At 44.3% G+C, this 20,268-nt stretch overlaps 1 protein-coding gene across 1 annotated transcript in view; it reads right to left on the bottom strand.

Annotated features, from left to right (window-relative positions):
- SMC1B (structural maintenance of chromosomes 1B) overlaps positions 1-20,268 on the bottom strand; it is a 60,523-nt gene that overhangs the window by 5,882 nt on the left and 34,373 nt on the right. The window contains exons 16-22 of the mRNA XM_059681395.1: positions 15,909-16,050; positions 14,901-15,046; positions 8,765-8,918; positions 3,771-3,869; positions 1,901-2,057; positions 1,272-1,426; positions 109-260 (exon numbers count right to left, since the gene is read on the bottom strand). Coding sequence (XP_059537378.1) covers positions 109-260; positions 1,272-1,426; positions 1,901-2,057; positions 3,771-3,869; positions 8,765-8,918; positions 14,901-15,046; positions 15,909-16,050 — 1,005 coding nt within the window. The remainder of the gene's footprint in view (positions 1-108; positions 261-1,271; positions 1,427-1,900; positions 2,058-3,770; positions 3,870-8,764; positions 8,919-14,900; positions 15,047-15,908; positions 16,051-20,268) is intronic.

Here is a 20,268-nt window from a genome sequence, read left to right as displayed (position 1 = left end):
GCTAACATGAGCCAAATAAACGAGGCCTGCGGCGCGACATGCCTGCTGTCGGAGGTCCATTTGGTTTCTGTGCTGATACAAAAGCCCCACAGCTCACGGTGACCTCACCTGTGCACAGCGAACAGGAGCGCCAGAGCTGCCACACATTTTTCTCCCCCTGACAAGTTGTCCATCGGCATGAACCGTTTGCCGGGGGCCACACAGTTATAGCCGATTCCCTCCAAGTAAGGCTCTTCTGGGTTCTCGGGGCTAAGAAATGCCTGAAACACATGTTACTTAATTAGCAAAATCAGAAAAGCAATTAGTATATTTTAACTTGGATTTGCAACAGGCTTAACTGCAAAAATATTGGTTAGGTTTTCCTCCATTTTTGGGGAAAAATATCAATGCCTATAAATAATGTATTTAGCTCTACATGCAGTCACAGGCAACAGGGTTGTCTGGGTGGGAGAAGAGGAAAAGCATTCCAGCACACACGAAGAATCAGGCCTTCCACACTGCCGTACAAGCCACAGCAGCACATGCCAGTCTTTAAAAAGTCTTCATTCAGTTCACTCACTGGTCCATTCATTAACCATTTATAGAACACCTATTTGGGGCCATGTACTGTAGACTCCGATGAATCCTGCCCTCAAAGAGTTAATGGGACTTTTACAGCCCTGCTTTACTGAAACTAAGTACATTATTTCTGGTTGAAATTCTAAATATCCGCTCTAGGATCAGCTCTCAGGCATAAAGGAACATCATGAGACAGAGTAAAAGCAGATCCCTAAGACCCAATCCACATCTTTATTCCACATTCAACTCCATAGTATTTGCTGTGGATTTCGACAACGGAAGGCGTGCTTCCAGCAGAAACCACCATTACAATGGACATAACTGGATTGGAATCCAACCTTTGGTTCTTCCCTTCCCTTTGTTACTCAGGTCACCTTCGTAAGCCCAGATCAGCCCTTTACCAAGATCCTCTGCATGACCCTGCCTCACTTCAGTTCTAGAAAATTAAATTAGGACCAGACAACAATTCGAGAAGTAAAGGGAACTTGGAAACCAAATGATTGAACCCACTCATTCTGCAGGGGAAGAAGCAGGCTGGCGATGCTAGAGTGGGGGACCGAGCACAGGCCATTATGATAACCAGTCTTCATCGGCTGACTTCGTCCTGTCAGTGGGTCACTCAAATAATGTGGTGGGAATTTGTTTCCCATCAGAAAAAAAGCACTACCAATAACAAAGTTTTTACTAACATTTTGGGGTAAAAAGATACATACTTGGGCACTGTTGTTTCTGCAGAGCTTCTTGTAGATTTGATCAATTGAGACTGAGATGTGCTCAAAACACTGGCTGAAAAGATCATATCTCCTTTTTTTCACCTGTTCAAACTCTTGCCTACACATTCTGGCTTCCTTTCTGCTGGCCTCAAAAGCTAAGAGAGAATCAGTGTTGTTTACTGTAGAGACCGTGGAGGGACTTCTCTTCAACTTTAAAGCATAAGTTATTTTTTAAATTAGATTTTGATTGTCTTGAATAAAATCTACATGGAAAATAACTCAATTATTAACTCCATGAATATGGCTCTTATAACTGACAAGCCCTTTTTCTGATAGGGAGAATTTTAAAATAATGACAAGTTCTAATACAGTATCTAATATGCCTATTATGCTAATATGAAATATATTACCTGCTCGAAAATAACCAATAAACTTGTTTTTTAATTAAAGCAGAACACTTTTCAAAGGGGAAGCAATTAGTGATTCAGTATTGAAAGTACATATTAATATAAGACAACAAAGAAAAATATACATATAAAAACAAATGTACAATCCAGGGTGGGGTTGCTGAGAAGTGTTATAGAAATCAAAACCCAAACCCCCAGGAGTATGATGTTGCTAAAGTTCACCATCTGTGGACTCCTGAAACCTGTCTCGGACAGTCTTTAGGTTCTCCAAGGCTCTGAGGTTCGGGGCTGCTGTCCTCAACAGGACTTCTTCTTGCGAGGCTACTTGTTGCAGAAGGAGTTTAAGGTGGGCCTCAACTTCCTTATCAGATTGTAGAGCCTGTTATTGGCAGCGAAGAGCAACAATTAGCATGCCTTCTAGATCCCAACTGCTAAGGGATCAGGCACAGAGCCCTGTGGGGTCTGACCCTGTCGCCCGCCCTCCCACACGGCCCTCTCCAGGCTGACATTCAGGTGCACTGTTTGTGCCCTCTCATTGGCTTCAGTTGGTGTTACAGACACTGCTCTCTTGGAATGTGCTTCACCCCCATATTAACCTGTCTAGAAAGCAACAATGCAGCTATCACCTTCATTTACTCTTTCTTTAAAAGTACTGACCATCTATTAGACACCGAGGATGCAACAATACAAACTTGCCCTTCAGGAGCGCTCGCTCTCTCTCTCTCTCTCTCTCTCTCTCTCTCTCTCTCTCTCTCTCTCTCTCACACACACACACACACACACACAGACACACGGCATCTACAGCATGTGGGACTCCAGCAGGCCAGCACGGGGACCGAGGGGCAGGGAGGGCCATCCCACCCACCTGGAGGGGATCATGAAAGCTGAAAGCCAAACAACAAAGAGCACTAGCTTGAGCGAGGAGGAAAGGGAGAAGGTGGTGGTGCAGGCCTGACCTTCTAGGAAAATGAGCTTCACCCCTCAGAGGGGGTGGTGAATATATGATAAAGATGACAATTTATTGGGAAAAGAATTATTTGAAAAACGTTGAGTAAATTGCTTAACTTAGGTACCTTTTTAAAAATAGATTATTTCATACCATATACTAAAATCAATTCCAGATGAATTAAAACGATAAACAGGAAAAAATATATTTATTCAATAATGAAGTAGGCAGGACTTTCTAAATAATAAAGCACTAAGTAGACTATAGGAAAGACAAAAGCTTTTTTCTGATTGCCTGAAGATACCACAGTACGATCAGAGCCCAACAAATGTAACAAAACATATGAAGAACACATGAAATGAAAAGCCGTGGACACTGCTCTCTGCGTCCCTGCATTCACCATTTCTGCCTTTCTCGCAAGCCCACGGGACCATTTCTCCCTCATGGGTCCATGTACCTGGGGTGGGGGTGGGAGGGAGGTGACTGGTCAGGAATGAACATGTGTCCCAATTCAGGCCACTGTGATGAGGGGCCACTTGCTGCAGCTTTGCAGGAAAAGCCTCCTTAATGGTAAGAACAGCGCCACTGCAAAGGCCTCTCCCCCTGAAGGTCCTGGTTTTGGCCGGAAGCCAACAATGGCTGCAGTCACTTTGCCCTCCTGAGAGCATCAGCCTCAGGACAGCCAGACACCAAGAGCAGATTGCACACGCCCACAGGTGGCTGAGAGCGCAGAGCTCCCCTGGTCTGTGCTCCGCAGCTGGGAAGGACGCCACCTACTGGGCACTGCCTGGGACCTGCCAGGGGACAGTGAGGATGCTGGAGCACGTTGGCTCCTTTTGTCCACTGCAGGACTTTTCAGACTTTCATGCTCATGGTGAATCTCCAAGAAGGGGGGAGCCTTTCAGAAAGCTGGTGACCGAGAAACCTTTCTTCTTTGGCAAGAGTTTCATGGTACAGTGTCCTACACAACACTCGCTGAGAGATGCTGATACACACATTTAAAATGTAACCTATCTACACGATTTCTTCATAAACCATTAGGAAACCTACCCCCTCCAGCACTTATGCTCCATGGACTAAAACTTATTCTGCTTTATTTAAATTTTCAATATACTGTTGGTCAGACAACGGAAACCTTCTGATTACCTTCAAGTCCTCTCTCAGGGAGCTGTAGTCTATCTCAATGGCTGCTTCTCTTTCATAGATGTCCATTGTGGCCTGGCTACTTTCCGCTTCAGTTCCCAGCTGAAAAACACAGGAGACCTTTCCTTGTTACCGGAAATGGCCGTCTCCGCTCATCTGTCTGCTCCCGTTGACTGTTGCCTCACTCGGAGTAGAAGTGGAAATCTTGACGATGCCGCAGGGCCACGCAGGCCTGGCCCCAGCCGTCCGTGCCAGTCTCCCTGCGCCCACTCTGCTCCGGCCGCACAGGGCAGGCGCACAGCCACCCAGGCCGGCCCACTGACCTCCACCTGGACAACAGTCTCTGAGATGTCTGTGTCCCTTCGCCACTCACCTACTTACCAACTACCTTTGCTTGGGCCACCAACAGCCTCTCCATCTAAGATGCAAACCTCCCCCCACTAATGCTCTCGACTCTTTCCTGCTGTTTTTTTGACCTGCACCCACCATGAGTGCTTCATGTTTACCGTTTTGTGTGTGTGCCGACCTGTCCCCCACTCGCATGTGGAGGAAGGGATTCAGGCACATGTGTTCACTGTGACTGCCTAGTGCAACCCCTGGCGACACTTGTTTCAGTTTCAACACGTATTAGCCTCGGAAGGAAGGAAGGAAGGAAGGAAGGAAGGAAGGAAGGAAGGAAGGAAGGAAGGAAGGAAGGAAGGAAGGAAGGAAGGAAAGGAAAGGAAAGAAGGAACACAGAAATGAGCACTTATTCAGCTGCAGGCTTCCTGTCGGTGTAACGCTGACACCAAACACCAAGATTCACAAATTAAGAGAGAAAACCTGTGTCACCATTTCTTTCTAGCTATTCTCTTAAAAACAAATGAGACTATTTTGGGAATTATGCCTACATTTGATGTAATATATGCTAAAACAGTTCACATAGAAGTTGAACCTGAATACAAAATGTGATACTGAATCCCTGAATCTCTCCATTCCATTTATGTAATTTGACATCGAATTTTGTATTCAACGTCCATGAGTCACCTGGTGACTTGCTACTCAAACCCTGGTCATGGGCCAGCACAGCGAGCCTCACCGGCAGCCGTGAGAACTGCAGACTCCTGCGCAACAAGAGCCCGGCTGCTTTAGGCCCCAGAAGATTCAGAACCAGTGATCTGGTGTGGGCTCCCACGTGAGCATCTCCTGTGAGAACCTGGCAGGGGCAGGTAGCTCTCTCTGCGTCTGAACACCTCGAGGGGAAGGGCCACCTCAGGCTCTCCCTCAGAGTGTGTGACAATCACTCCGGCCCAGGGCCCCTGCTCACCCTCTGCAGGACGGTTCCCGCCGCGTGCCTTTGCTGTCCCGGGCTCTACACAATACCTTGTGCAGCGTCCCCATCACACGCCACTACCAGACGACGTCCTGACGACATTTCAATCAGGGACTCGCCATGACAGGCCGCCCATCTTTCTAGTAGAAAGTTCCCCAGCTGCAGAAACCCGACTCTGGCCTCCACCAGGGCCCGTGTGACCCTGCTTCGGCGCTAAGACCTTCCGCGGGAGGCCTGGGCCTCCTCACTGCCGGGCCACGTTGCCCTCACAAAGCAGCATGCTTCACCAAGGGAGCGCAGAACTCCGGTGCGGCCTGACCGGCACAAAGTGGAACAAAACTACCCCTTTTTCTTTTTAGATAATAATTCAGTATTAGTCCAGCTTAAGGTCTTCACACCTCACTGAACATGAAGGTGTTTCAAGCTAACACAGCAGTAAATAACTCCACATCCTGGCGGGCAAGGTGGAGAATGACTGGAGGTTTGCCAACTGAAAGAGCAACAGGACCCACAGCGCTCACTCAGCAGTCAGTCCCTAAGTCGGCTTCCTCCTCCCCTGCTCCGTAACGAACCTCTTCTAAAATGACCCTGCATTTATTTTTATTTTTTAAAAAATATTTTATTGATTTTTTTTTTTTAATAGAGAGGAAGGGAGAGGGATAGAGAGTTAGAAACATCAATGAGAGAGAAACATCGATCAGCTGCCTCCTGCATGCCTCCAACTGGGGACGTGCCGCAACCAAGGTACCTGCCCTTGACCGGAATCAAACCCGGACCCTTCAGTCCGCAGGCTGACGCTCTATCCACTGAGCCAAACCAGTCAGGGCATGACCCTGCCTTTAAACAGACTTTCTATTGCTTCCCATCTGCTTCTGTTAGCAGACCCATCCTTTCCCTCTCTGCACCCGTAAGAGTGGACACATGACCCATAAGGAGCCAGAATTCCTCCCCAGGACGTTTCTGAGGTCAGGAAAGCCTTCCTTCCCTCTGGTCAGAGCTCGTGGATTCAGCTGCAGCCTATGGGGAAACTGACCTGAGAGAATAAAGCCAATAGATGCCGAGCCAGAATGAGTTCTTGACGGTGTTCAAATTCCTGGACTGAGTCATGCATGAGACCACTTCCCCTCTAGCCCTATCCATTCACTTCCCCCACCCCCAAAGCCATTTGAAGTGGGTTTACCAGGTGTACCGGTTAATAATGGTGGGTTTTGTAATCAAAGAAAACACGATCATTTCAAGAGAAACATCAAAAGTGCTTTATTTAAAGTAATGTCGATTGCTAGCTACACAACTCCCCCATCTTTCAGGTAACTTGTTGGATACCGTCCCAATAGAACTTCCCTTGTTTTGAGCAAACCATTCAGAGACCCAATTCTCCACTTCTTCATACGTTTTGAAGTGCTGCTCAGAAAGTGCATGCGCCATCGATTAGAACAATGGTTCTCAACCTTCTGGCCCTTTAAATACAGCTCCTCATGTTGTGACCCAACCATAAAATTATTTTCGTTGCTACTTCATAACTGTAATGTTGCTACTGTTATGAATCGTAATGTAAATATCTGATATGCAGGATGGTCTTAGGTGACCCCTGTGAAAGGGTTGTTTGACTGCCAAAGGGGTCTCGACCCACAGGTTGAGAACCGCTAGATTAGAACAAGTGGTCATCTGAAGGAGCAAGGTCTGGTGAATAAAGCGGGTGGGTTAATACTTCCCAGGCAAGATCTTTTAACGTGTCTTTAGCTGGTTTTGAAGTGTGTGATGGTGCGTTATCATGAAGCAAAATTACTTTGCCGTGCCTTCTGGCACATTCTGGTCGTTTCATGATCAAAGTATGGTTCAAATTGATTCTTTGTTGTCGGTAGCGATCAGTATTAACAGTTTCACCTGGTTTTAGAAGCTCATAATACACCACACCTTCCTGATCCCCCCAAACGCAGAGCATTGTCTTCTTTCCAAAGCGATCTGGCCTTGCAGTCAATATTAATGGTTGACCTGGATCAACCCATGATTTTGTGCATTTGGGATTCTCAAAATAAATCCACTTTTCATTGCCAGTCACCATCTGAAGCAAAAAAGACTTTCTTTCGTGCCGTTGAAGCAACATTTTACTGATGGCTTCAGTTTTCCATTTGTGTTTCATTCAGTTGATGTGGCACCCATTTTTCCTTCCTTTAAAATCTTTCCCATTGGGTGTAAACGATAGGAAATTGTTTGCCGAGCAACGTTTAATCTTTCTGCAAGTTGTTTTTGAGTTTGCAATGCATCTTCATCCAATAATGCTTGTAATTGTTGGTCTTCAAGCTTTTTCGGTTGACCTGGACTTCTTTGTCTTTCACATTGAAATCATCACATTTAAAGCGTTTAAATCAGCGCTCACAAGTATCTTGAGATGGAGCATGCTCACCATAAGCTTCCCGAAGTATATGATAACTTTTCCTTCAAAATAAAGTAATGAATTAAAACTTCCCACAAATGCTCTTTTTTTGGCACAAAATTCGACATTTTTTAAGCGTAAAAATATCTATGATGTTAACACCTTCAGAAAGTTTGACATATGAAGTTTTGAAGCTTGTTGTCAATACAACAAAATAGCATACATATCAAATCGCATATATATCAACATATGTGTAACTCCATCTATTGAAAAAATCCGCATTATTAACTGGTACACCTGGTATGTCATTTGTGGCCAGAACTTATTTTCTCCTTTCCTTACCTCCTGTCTAAAATGTGACCTCTGCTAAAATAGAGAAAAAGACTCGGAGTATATTAGCACATCAGATTTATGCTAGAAGAAGTGGTCAGTGTTAGCAAGAGAAGTATGGTTTTAGAGATGCTTCATTCTGAAGGTTCCAAACGATGGAGGCCTCTTCTGGAGCGGAAGGCTGGGTGGAACCGAAGGGACTTTTTCTGAGGGCAGAGCAGAAGGGGAGGGATGTGGAAAGCAGAACAGAGAAGTGGTTCACTAACATAGTAAGAACTCAGAGATGACTTGAGAGGCAAAACAAATAACTATTCTTGGCATCTTCTGGATTAGCTAATATTAAGATAGTCTTTCTGAACTACACAGTCATACCTTTCCTAACATGGGAGACAGAACTAAGGGTGCATACTTCCAATGAACCTAGAGTGATTCAAATACAGTGAGAAAAAAAGCAAACCCATGTCCACTAGTAGACCTTGCTTTATCTTCTGATTCCTTGGGGGTCCATCCTTGCTCCCCTGCCCTCTCATACGTGCATGGATTCAGAGAGGCATGTTCTTGTGAGAACCACCTTGAGTTGTTGGTGAAGGTGCACATGCAATGCTACCGAGTGCAGGGAACTGCCCTGCGGTGGCCTGCGTGCTGCCTGCAGTCCCCTGGGCACCTCCCCAAAGGACCCAAATTCCAACAGCGTTAACTCTCCCATTTCTCTTGGGCATCTCTACACAGGTCAGAAACTTGGGTCCATCGTGGGCTAAAGGACCTGGATGAGCAAGAGACAGGGGAGAGCTGCACCAAGTTCCTGGTCCTCGGGAGTGATGATCGATGGTTCTCTCTGTCCTGGAGGAGGAGGTCTTCCCTGCCTGCAAAGGGGCTTTAGAGCACAGGGACAGTCCGCAGAGCTGGGACCCACTAAGCAGCGCAAGGCATGACAGTAAGTTCGACACAATGTACTCATTCAGAAAGCACTGGCTAGAATACCTCTACTTCAATGATGTCATCTAGGGACCCCAACAGAAGAAGGATTTCAATGTCTTGAACTTTGCAATCAAGCAGCATATTATGCTTCTCTAGCCGTTTCTGTTCCAGAGAAGACTGAACGATCACAACTTCTTTTTGCCGTTTTCCCACTTCCCTGCAAATAGATATGAAAACGTGATTACGTTTCACTCGTCACGTAAAGTTGCACCAAAAAAGAAAACTGTGTTATAAGCTTACATGAAATTATTTTTTTCTACGAATGCTGTAAGTTCTCAAGCGATCTCACTGACCCTAATGTGATTAGTTAACCCAAGGGAGACTATTCAATAATGAGTATTCTTCCTTCAATCAGGCTAGCAACAGTACTGTTTTTTCTGCTTACTTTAATTCTAAATCTGTACAAATTTTCAAGCTGCATTTCTATTTATGTATTAAACTGGATTTAATGGGGTGACATTGGTTAATACAATTACATAGGTTTCAGGTGTACAATTCTATAATACTCGTCTGTATAACTATTCTGTGTGCTCATCACCCCAATCAAGCTGCATTTTTCCCTGAATATACGCTCTACTAGAGGCCCAGTGCATGAGATTTGTGCACGGGGCAGGGGGGTGGTCCCTCAGCCTGGCCTGTGCCCTCTTGCAGGGACCCCTTGGGGGATGTCCACAGTCGAACATCCTTAGCACTGCCGTGGAGTGGGAGAGGCTCCCGCCACAGCAGCTGTGCTTGCCAGCTGTGAGCCGGGCCTCTGGATGAGCGGCATTCCTCCTGTGGGAGCGCACTGACCACCAGGGGCAGCTCCTGCGTTGAGAGTCTTCCCCCTGGTGGTCAGTGCATGTCATAGCCATTTGGTCAATTTGCATATTAGCCTTTTATTATACAGGATTTTTCTTTTTTTTGTTTGTTTGTTAATCTTTGCCTGAGGATATTTTTTTCCATTGATTTTTAGGAAGAGTAGAAGAGAGAGGGAAAGAGAAACATCGATGTGACCGAAACACATCGATTGATTGCCTCCTGCACAAGCCCTAACTAACCAGGGCCTGGACCAGGGAGGAGCCTGCAACTGAGGTCCATGCCCTTGACCAGAATCGAACCCGGGACCTTTGGGCCTCAGGCTGATGCTCTATCCACTGGGCCAAACAGGCTAGGGCTAAGCTCTACATTTTAGAACCTCAAACCAAGAAAGTCTCTTAGCGAGAGAAATCTCTTGCCAATTAAGTCCCTGCACAGCTAACAGTCTGAACTTTTTTACTACCACCACTAATGTAATGCTTTCTGTAGTTTTAAAAATATTTTTTATTGATTTCAGAGAGGATGGGAGAGGGAAAGAGAGATAGAAACATCAATAATGAAAGAGAATCATCAATCTGCTGCTTCCTGCACACCCCCTACCAGGGATTGAGCCCGAAACCTGGGCATGTGCCCTTGACTGGACTGGACTCAAACTCAGGACCCTTCAGTCCACAGGCCGACGCTCTCTCCACTGAGCCATGCTGGCCAGGTGTGCCTTCTGTCTTAAATAAGGCCTTGGAAATTTTACCAGCTGAAACAATGTATGATTTTAAAGAGAAGCTAGAAACAGAACCAGATAATGAAATAAGAATTATATGGTTTTCAAGAATATGACAATTAACGAAAATGTGGTTCTGTTTAAACTTAAAAAAAAATCAAGAGTAAACAAACTTTCACTGCAATCAAGAATCTTAGACAAAAACCTTTTTGTCTCTATCTTGTTGGATGAAAAAGAGGCCACACACTAAACCTGACAAGCTCAGAGGAGGCCTTACAAAATCAGACTGAAAGTAACTTACGGTTTTTATGCGGGCTGTGAATGAATTCACAACTTAAAGAAGCGATGCAGAGAGGAAGTTTATTTTACTTTTTCTGAAGGGAAAGGACAGGTGTATTGCTAATCAAGACAAGGGCAAAGAACAAAAGGCTGGTCCTCTTTTTAAAGCCTTGGCTGCTGTTGCTAGGTGACGAGGAGGATTTGGGGACTGAAATAGAGCAGGCATCAGGCATGAGTCTTTGTTAGTTTTTCAGGAGACAGTCCAGGCAGATGTGCTAGGGAGGTGTCTTACTAGTATTTTCTCAAAGCCTGTAAAATATGCTTAGAGCAAAAGTTATAAAGAGTTTAAAAGAGGCTTGTTTGAAGAGGAGGAGGGAAGGGAACTTTCTACCAATTATCCCAGAGTTGTAAAAAAACCGAACCAGCAAGGAGGGGATGCAAGAATGTACTAGTAGACTTGAGAGTAATATATCTTGTCTTGCAGTTTGAATAGAGGGGCTATTTGAATTAGAGGAGCTAATAATCTTGAGTTTAATTACCAGGTGTTTTTTATAAATTGTGGACGGCCACAGCAAAGCAAAAGAAAGGCCTCCCCCCGCCCCCCCCCCCCCCGGGTCCTTACAGTAACCATACAGGATGGTCTAAACATAAAATCCCAAACAAACGGGGAATCATGGCAGGTAGTCACCACCGAGGCCTACAGTGTCCTTGATAAAAGTCAATCTTTACCTTAAATGAGCCTGTCTTGTCATTTCACATCTAAGACAGCACCCCCTTGGAATGTCAGAATATTCCTTTTCCAGACCCCTCAGGGTACAATCTCCCACCAGAGCATGAGACCAGAGAACCCCTCATTGTTATCTTGTTGCCCACATACCATCTCTGTGTTGTAAATGTTAAATATTAACTGCCCTCTACCCACCAATGTAAAAGTATGTGTCTCTCCTTTGACTTTTTATTAATCTCAGATATTTCCTTGCTTTGCTTTTTCCCACACCTTAATGCAGGAGTCCTCAAACTTTTTAAACAGGGGGCCAGTTCACTGTCCCTCAGACCGTTGGAGGGCCGGACTATAGTTTAAATACAATATTTGTATTTGCATGTGGCCCACGGGCCGTAGTTTGAGGACCCCTGCCTTAATCTACCTCCAATGAATTTTATGTAACCCTCTTATGTCTCCTCTGATTCATATGTATAAAATAAGCTGTAAAACCACTATTTTCTGGAGCATTTTTCTCAATCCGTTCAGATTTCACTTTCCGGCAATTGTCATCAATTTGGCTCAAATATTGTGTCAATCATGACGGAAAGTCGATGTCATGGTAGTGCAACAAAGCCAAGTGATTCAAAGTGCTATTGCCTGCCGGGAGCCGGTCCATGCTTGCTGTTTCAAGGGACTTGGCATATATGGCATACTGTTCTTAATATGTTTGCTCACCTTCTTGGCACTATGTGTTTTAACCAAGGTCTCCTCTCTGAGAAAGGTTGTTTCCCCAGGTAGGGATTTTCCCCTGAAGTTAGGGAGGGAATAAAACCCCTCAACTAAGTGCCAGGCGGGTAATTAATCACTTTAACTACTAACAATCATGCTTAAGCTACATAATCTTTACTCCCTGGAATGGAGATAAGAAACGCCCTAACCTTTGTAATAGAGATTGACAGGATTAGAATCAACTGGTATAAATACAGATGCAACAAGACAACAACAGACAGAATTTAGAACACAGGACTTAGGAGACAGGGCTTGGAAGACAGGACCAAGAGAGACAGAGCCTAGGCACAGAACCTACACAGAACGTTCTCTAGAGACAGAAGAACTTCGCTGGCGAGAGCATGCCGGAGGATCCTGGAGAGGGACTGGCCTCGGAGCCTAGAGACAGAGCCTAGCGGGAGAACATGGCAAGGGATCCTGGACTGAACCTGACTACAGAGATTGGCAGGAGAACCTGACTGGAACCTGGACACTGAACCTGACTGGAGAGCCTAGACAGAACCTGGCTGGAGAACCTAGCGAGGGAACATGGCTACAGAACCTCGCTGGAGATCCGAAGCAGAACCTCTCTGGAGATCCGGGCTAGAGATCCTGGCTAGGTTGCTGATCAACTGAACACTGTCCCCGTGTCATTCCTTCTTCGCCGACTCCGTCCACACCTTTGGGGACCCCTGGACCCGCTGGGGCTGGACCCCGGCATATGGCGCCCGAACAGGGACCCCTAGGTAAGCGCCCTGCACTCGGGACGGATCGGACTCCACCGTAGGAAGAGGGTGGATAGTCTTCGCCGACTCCGTCCACACCTTTGGGAACCCCTGGAACAGGATTCCCTTAGGTAAGCCCCCCCATTGAGAACCCCACACTCGGGACGGATAGGACTCCACCGTAGGAAGAGGGTGGATAGTCTTCGCCGACTCCGTCCACACCTTTGGGAACCCCTGGAAAAGGATTCCCCTAGGTAAGCCCTCCCCCATTGAGAACCCCCACACTCGGGACGGATAGGACTCCACCAGGGTACTGCAGACCCCCCTATAGACGATAAGTAGGGTAAGAAGGTGGATAGTACAGAATTTAGATTGAGAAGATGTGCCATACTGAGTCCAAAGAAAGAAGACTCTGTATTGATCTTTAGATTAAGAAGATGTGCCATACTGAGTCTAAAGAAATAAGACTCTGTATTGATCTTTTAACACACATGCTTGCTAGCAGAGGAATTAAGGTTACTCCCAGTCAGACAGAACGTTTTGTACAAGAAATATGTCCATGCTTTTCTGAAGAAGGAAAGGTGCCGGAAAGGTAAATGTAGAGGCATGGGAGAAGGTAGGCCCAAGGAGCCTTATCCTTAACCCCACTGCAGCCTTTCCACCCCAGGAAAGTGCAGGATTGGCAAGCTCTCCCTGGGGTGATAGATCAGGACTCAGGTAATAGCGGAAAGCGCCAATCCTACTCTTAAAATGGATACAAGAGAGCATTTCAGGTTTTTCTTTTTAATGCCTGCTTTTAAAAAATAAAAAAGGGGGAATTTGCCGGGAGCCGGTCCATGCTTGCTGTTTCAAGGGACTTGGCATATATGGCATACTGTTCTTAATATGTTTGCTCACCTTCTTGGCACTATGTGTTTTAACCAAGGTCTCCTCTCTGAGAAAGGTTGTTTCCCCAGGTAGGGATTTTCCCCTGAAGTTAGGGAGGGAATAAAACCCCTCAACTAAGTGCCAGGCGGGTAATTAATCACTTTAACTACTAACAATCATGCTTAAGCTACATAATCTTTACTCCCTGGAATGGAGATAAGAAACGCCCTAACCTTTGTAATAGAGATTGACAGGATTAGAATCAACTGGTATAAATACAGATGCAACAAGACAACAACAGACAGAATTTAGAACACAGGACTTAGGAGACAGGGCTTGGAAGACAGGACCAAGAGAGACAGAGCCTAGGCACAGAACCTACACAGAACGTTCTCTAGAGACAGAAGAACTTCGCTGGCGAGAGCATGCCGGAGGATCCTGGAGAGGGACTGGCCTCGGAGCCTAGAGACAGAGCCTAGCGGGAGAACATGGCAAGGGATCCTGGACTGAACCTGACTACAGAGATTGGCAGGAGAACCTGACTGGAACCTGGACACTGAACCTGACTGGAGAGCCTAGACAGAACCTGGCTGGAGAACCTAGCGAGGGAACATGGCTACAGAACCTCGCTGGAGATCCGAAGCAGAACCTCTCTGGAGATCCGGGCTAGAGATCCTGGCTAGGTTGCTGATCAACTGAACACTGTCCCCGTGTCATTCCTTCTTCGCCGACTCCGTCCACACCTTTGGGGACCCCTGGACCCGCTGGGGTTGGACCCCGGCAATTGCCATCATCATGGCAAATACACATGCTGATCAGGTGCTGGTACTGTTCTGAGAGTCATGTAAACAATCACTCACTTAGTCCTACTACTGAGATAGGCACTATTCTCCCCATTTTACTGACGAGGAAATGAGGCGCAGTATTTGGTGGAGATGGACATGCAGCCATGTAGCCATAGCCCTCACCTGTTATGCTGTGACACACACAGACTAGAGGAGACTCTACATCAGGAAAACTCCAATGTCAAGAGGAATGTAGGGTAAGGGACTCTATACAGCTCCATGTTTTCATCCGCCTAAAAGAACTGCTCACTCAACAGCTAAGCATCTCTCTTGGTTTTCCCCTAAATTAGAATGTTTGAAAGGTGTGATGTAGGACCATAAGTAACAAAGGACACATATTCAAATAATAAAACTTCCTATAATAAATGTCAAATTCATAGTACACATCTTTAAAACTCTGGCTATGGCCTTTCAATCTGATAAAATTCTTAATTACCTGTCAACAGCCAAGAACTTCTTCCGCTCCTCTTCCGTGTGAGCGTGGGCTTTCTCAACATTAGAATTCTGGGCGGCAAATGCGTCCTGCAGTTGCTGCCGCTTCCCCATGAGCTCATCCACAGCCTGCAGACAAGTTTCTTCAACCTGGATGGAGATGATTTGCGTTGTAGATTTACCATCTTTTACATCAATGTCAATAGCTCTTCTTTTTTTAAATAGCTCATCTTCTTATCAATAAAGTCAAACCAGTCATTCTGAGATCCACCCTTACCCTGTGTGATTCCTGAGGCTCTCTCATGGAAGGGGCCCCTCACTGTACACTTCCTGGAAATTGGGGATCACGGTCCTGCCTTTGTCCTTCACTTCGGATTCAGTCCTCACTACCTGCCACCGGATTTCTCTCCCCGTTGTCTGGGAAATGTTCATGCTGCTACGAACTCTTAATTAGCAAACTAGACAGAGAGAGACTTTACTCTGTTAACTAAATACATAAATTTTACTTTCATCACTTCCTCCTTCCAGACTCTCTGGGGCTTCAAGGATATCATCCCTCTGGCTCTCTTCATAGCAGTACTATGTGACCTTATTCCAGAATCCCATCCCTGCTCCACTGCCTTCCTCTCTGCCTGGGAGTCTCAACCACTCATATATGGTTCTAGTTTACCCCACAACCCAGCCTGGCCTTCCCATTATCTATGCGCTCTTTACCCGACAGAAATTGCTATCTAGATGTCACATGATAACTCAAGCCCCACAGGTCCAGAATTTTCTCTCCTTAACCTGCTTTTCCTATCCACCAGTTGCCCAAGTTAGGACCAGTCATTTGTGGCCTCTCCTCTCCCACTTCAACATCTAATAATACGTGAAGCTGTGCCCATTTTACTTCAAGTTATTTCTCAAATCTGCCCCCCGCACCCCAACTCTCTGTAAGACTTAGGAGCACAACAAGATGCATTCAATGGAGGAAGTAATTATTTTAATGACGAGACACTTCATTATTAATTACCTTCTTCAGGTTATCAATGTCTTCTCTACCTTTCTGGATAGTTTCTTTTAATGTGTTGATCTTATTTAGTTTCTTCTTCAGCTGATTGCGACTATATTCTAGTTGAATATTAAGCCTAGTTTTTTGTTTTTCAAATTCTAACCTAGAGTAGTAAAGTCAAACGTTATAAGTGGCAAATATAGTCCTTTAATTCACTGTTTATTATGGAAAATTTCAAACAAATACAAAAGCAGGAGGAGTACTATAATGAATTCCCATATAGCTACCATCCAACTTTAGTAATTATCAATTCATGGCTAATATGACCCCACTCATCACTCCCTCCCCTCATGGATTACTTGAAGCAAATTTCATACATATGTAATTTCATCTGTAAATGTTTTAGTATGTATTTCTGAAAGTGAAGTGATTTTTAATGCATAACCATACACTATTAGAGATAAAAATGATGACAATTCCTTAAATATCAGATTGTTATCATTGGCAAATTTCCCAAGTCTCACTATTTTAAAACTGGTTTGTGTGAATCAGTAGCCATACATTGCATACAATATGTTTAAGTCTTTTATATAGGTTTCCTTCCCTTTTCTCTTTTAAGTTACAATTTTGTACTTATCCTTATTTAGTCAGTCATTTGTAATAGCTATTTATTCAGAAACTCCCAAACTTGGAATTTAAGAACGTGTTCCTTCCTTATGCACTACCGTATTACACAGGTCCTCCTTCCCGCCCCCACCCTCTTCCAGCCGGCCCCCTGCACTCCCTACTTTACCAGAGTGATAAAGTCCTCTAAAGAACCCCCCTATCACAATAGTGCACCCTTTCCATCCTCTCTCCCTCTAATATCCTGCTAACAGAGTCATTCGTTCAAGAAACATGTTAAGCACTACGTGTATCATAGATACAACTGATACAAAGACAACAACAAAAACAACTGTAATGACAAAAACAAGTACTATTTAATGACAGGTTATAAATGCTCTTGCATGAAGTAACTCACTTAAGTTGTCTGACCTTCTGAGACAGGTAATAAATGCCACTGTCCCTATTTAACTGACAAACCAAGGCACAGAGGTAAGCCTCTCGCCCCAGGCTACCCACTTAGGAAGTGAGGGAGCCAGCAGGACACGTTATGCAGGGACAGCAGACTCCCTGCGCTTAGCCACTGCCCGTAGGAGTGGCTGAGAACAAACTCTGAGGTTATTTCTGCTTCGGCAGGAAGACATACAGGCTGCACACAGGGAAACACTGCTTTCCTGGGCTTTGGGACTCCACACTACTCTGGCTTTCCTTCCCCCTCACTCGCTGCTCCTTGAATGGTTCCTTCTCTTCTGATCAATTTGTCAACATCGCCTGGGATCTCTTTTCTACCTACATTCATTCACTTTTGATCTGATCCAGTCACATGACTCAAATGCCATCGGTATGCCAATAATTTCCACCTTTATACGTCCAGACTGGACCTCTCCCAGGAGCTCTTAACTGTCCATTTGACTGCCTGCTCTACATCTCCGATTGGATGGCAGCGGCATCCTGGGACACATAATGGATAATCTACTAAAAGCAATAAGTTTTAGTAAGTTATTAGATGTTAGACAATCTAAAATTTAATACCATTTTCTATATCAGTACAAGACAACCAGAAAAATATCATACAAACAGATACTATTCACAAGAGAGAAAAACTAAAAATCTAGAAGTTAACTGAACAAGAACATTCATATTTCTATGGAAAATAACTTTAAAATTATAATGAAGAAAATGATGATCAGAATAAGTGAAGAGACATTCTATGTTGTTAGTAAGAGGACTTAATATACTGAAGATGTTCTCCTTAAATAAATCTATAAATCCAGCCCTAGCCAGACAGAGCGTCGGCCTATGAACTGAAAGGTCACAGGTTTGATTCCGGTCAAGGGCACATGCCCGGGTTGTGGGCTAGATCCCCAATGGGGTACTTGCAGGAGGCAGCCGATCCACCATGATTCTCTCTCATTATGGATGTTTCTATCTCTCTCTCCCTCTTCCTTCCTCTCTGAAATTAATAAAAATATTTTAAAAATCTATAAATCCAATGCAATCTCAATCAGTTGATCAGTGTCATTCTGATAGACCAAGGTTGTATGTTCGATCGTCAATCAGGGAACATACAGGAATCAACCAATGGCCCTGGCCAGCTTTGCTCAGTGGTTAGAGCATTGGCCCAAGGACCAAAAGGTCATGGGATTGATTCCCAGTCAAGGGCACATACCTGGGTTACAGGTTCAGTTCCTAGCATGGTCGGGGGTGGGATGCCTGAAGGAGGCAACCAATTGATGTGTGTCTCTTACATCAATGTTTCTCTCTCTTCCTCATTTTCTCCCTTCCACTCTCTAAAATCAATGGAAAAATACCGTCAAGAAGGATTAAAAACAACAAAAAGTCAATCAATGACTGCATAAATAAGTAGAACACAAATTAATGTTTCTCTTTTGTCCTTCTCTTTCTAAACAAACCCAATCAACAAAAAAATTCCAAAAAATTCATGAAGTAAAAACTGAGAGAAATTGGATGAAGAATGACAGGCTTGAAAGCATAGCTGGAAGTTCAGCACTCCCCTCAGTGACTGGGAGAACTAGACAGCCGAGGACGCGAGCAACATGAACCGACACAACTGCCACTCAGAGAACACCCCATCCAACAGCAGAATGAACGTTTTTCTCAAGTGTACAAAGACATTTATTAAGATAGAATACATGCTGAGAAATCAAGCCTCAGTCAACGTAAAAGGACTGAAACAATGTGGAATATTTTCCTATCACATGTAATTAAAATAAAATCAATAACAGAAAAATATCTGAATCCACCCAATATCTTAAACAACATGCTTCTAAACATCCCATGAGTCATAGAAAGAAATCACAAGGAATATTAGAAAATATTCTGAGTAGAATGAAAATGAAAATACAACATACCAGAAGTAGTATGATGTAGCTTTAGGAGTACTTAGTGAGAAATATATAGCTTAAAATGCTAATTAATATAAAAAGAAGAAAAGTCTAAAATACATTATGTAAGCTTCTATCTTAAAACCTAGAAAAAGAAGAGTAAATTAAACCCAAATAAATAGAAGGAAATAATAAAGTTAAGAGCAGAAAGCAACACTATAAAAAGACAAACCATAGTGAAAATCAATAAAGCCAAGAACTGGTCTTAGAAAAAAATTAATAAAATTAACACACTTCTAGCTAGACATTAAGAAGAAAAGAAAGGAGACAAATCACCAATATCAGAAATGAAAGAGCGAACATCAGTACAAATCCGAGACATTAAAATGGATAAAAGGAAATATTATTTAATGACTTTATGTTTATGAATTTGACAACTTGGATGATACGCAAATTCCCTGAAAGACACAAACTACCAAAGCTCACTCAAGAAAAACCATATCCTGAATAGCTCTATATCTATTAATAAGATGGAATTTGTAATTAAAAAACCTTCCCACATGTCCTGGCCCATGTGGCCCAGTGGTAGTGTCTGCCTGCGCACCGAAGGGTCATGGTTTCTATTCTTGGTCGAGGACATGTACCTGGGTTACAGTTCGCTCCCTGCCCATCAGGGCAAGTGCAGGAGTCAACCAGTTGATGTGTCTCTCACACTGCTGTCTGTCTGTCTGTCTGTCTGTCTCCCCCTCCCTCCCTTCTACTCTCTGAAAAAGCAATGGAAAAAAACATCCTCAGGTGAGGACTAACAAAAACAAACAAACAAAAACACCAAAAAAACCTCCAACAAAGAAAGGTGGATGGCCCTAGGGCAGTGGTTCTCAACCTTCTGGCCCTTTAAATACAGTTCCTCATATTGTGGTGACCCCCAACCATAAAATTATTTTTGTTGCTACTTCATCACTGTAATGTTGCTACTGTTATGAATCATAATGTAAATATCTGATACGCAGGATGGTCTTAGGCAACCCCTGTGAAAGGGTCGTTCAACCACCAAAGGGGTCGCGACCCATAGGTTGAGAACCACTGCCCTAGGGCTTCCCTTGCAAGTTTTATCAAACATTTAGGTAAGAAATATTCTTCTACAGAAACTCTCCCAGAAAAAAATACAGAGGAGAACACTTCCTGACTAATTTTATGGTCTGGCATTACCCTGATACAAAAACGCGACAAAGACATTGAAATAGGGCAACGTACTCATGAATGTAGATGCAAAAATTCTTTTTTTTAATATATTTTTTATTGATTAAGATATTACATATGTGTCCTTATCCCCACATTACCCCCTACCCGCCCCCCCTCACCCCCCCGCGCTCATGCCCTCACCCCCCTGTTGTCCGTGTCCATTGGTTAGGCCTATATGCTTGCATGTAAGT

The sequence above is a fragment of the Myotis daubentonii genome, chromosome 2, assembly GCF_963259705.1.
Source record: "Myotis daubentonii chromosome 2, mMyoDau2.1, whole genome shotgun sequence".
NCBI lineage: Eukaryota > Metazoa > Chordata > Mammalia > Chiroptera > Vespertilionidae > Myotis > Myotis daubentonii.
This window is presented reverse-complemented; position numbering and strand designations above follow the sequence as displayed.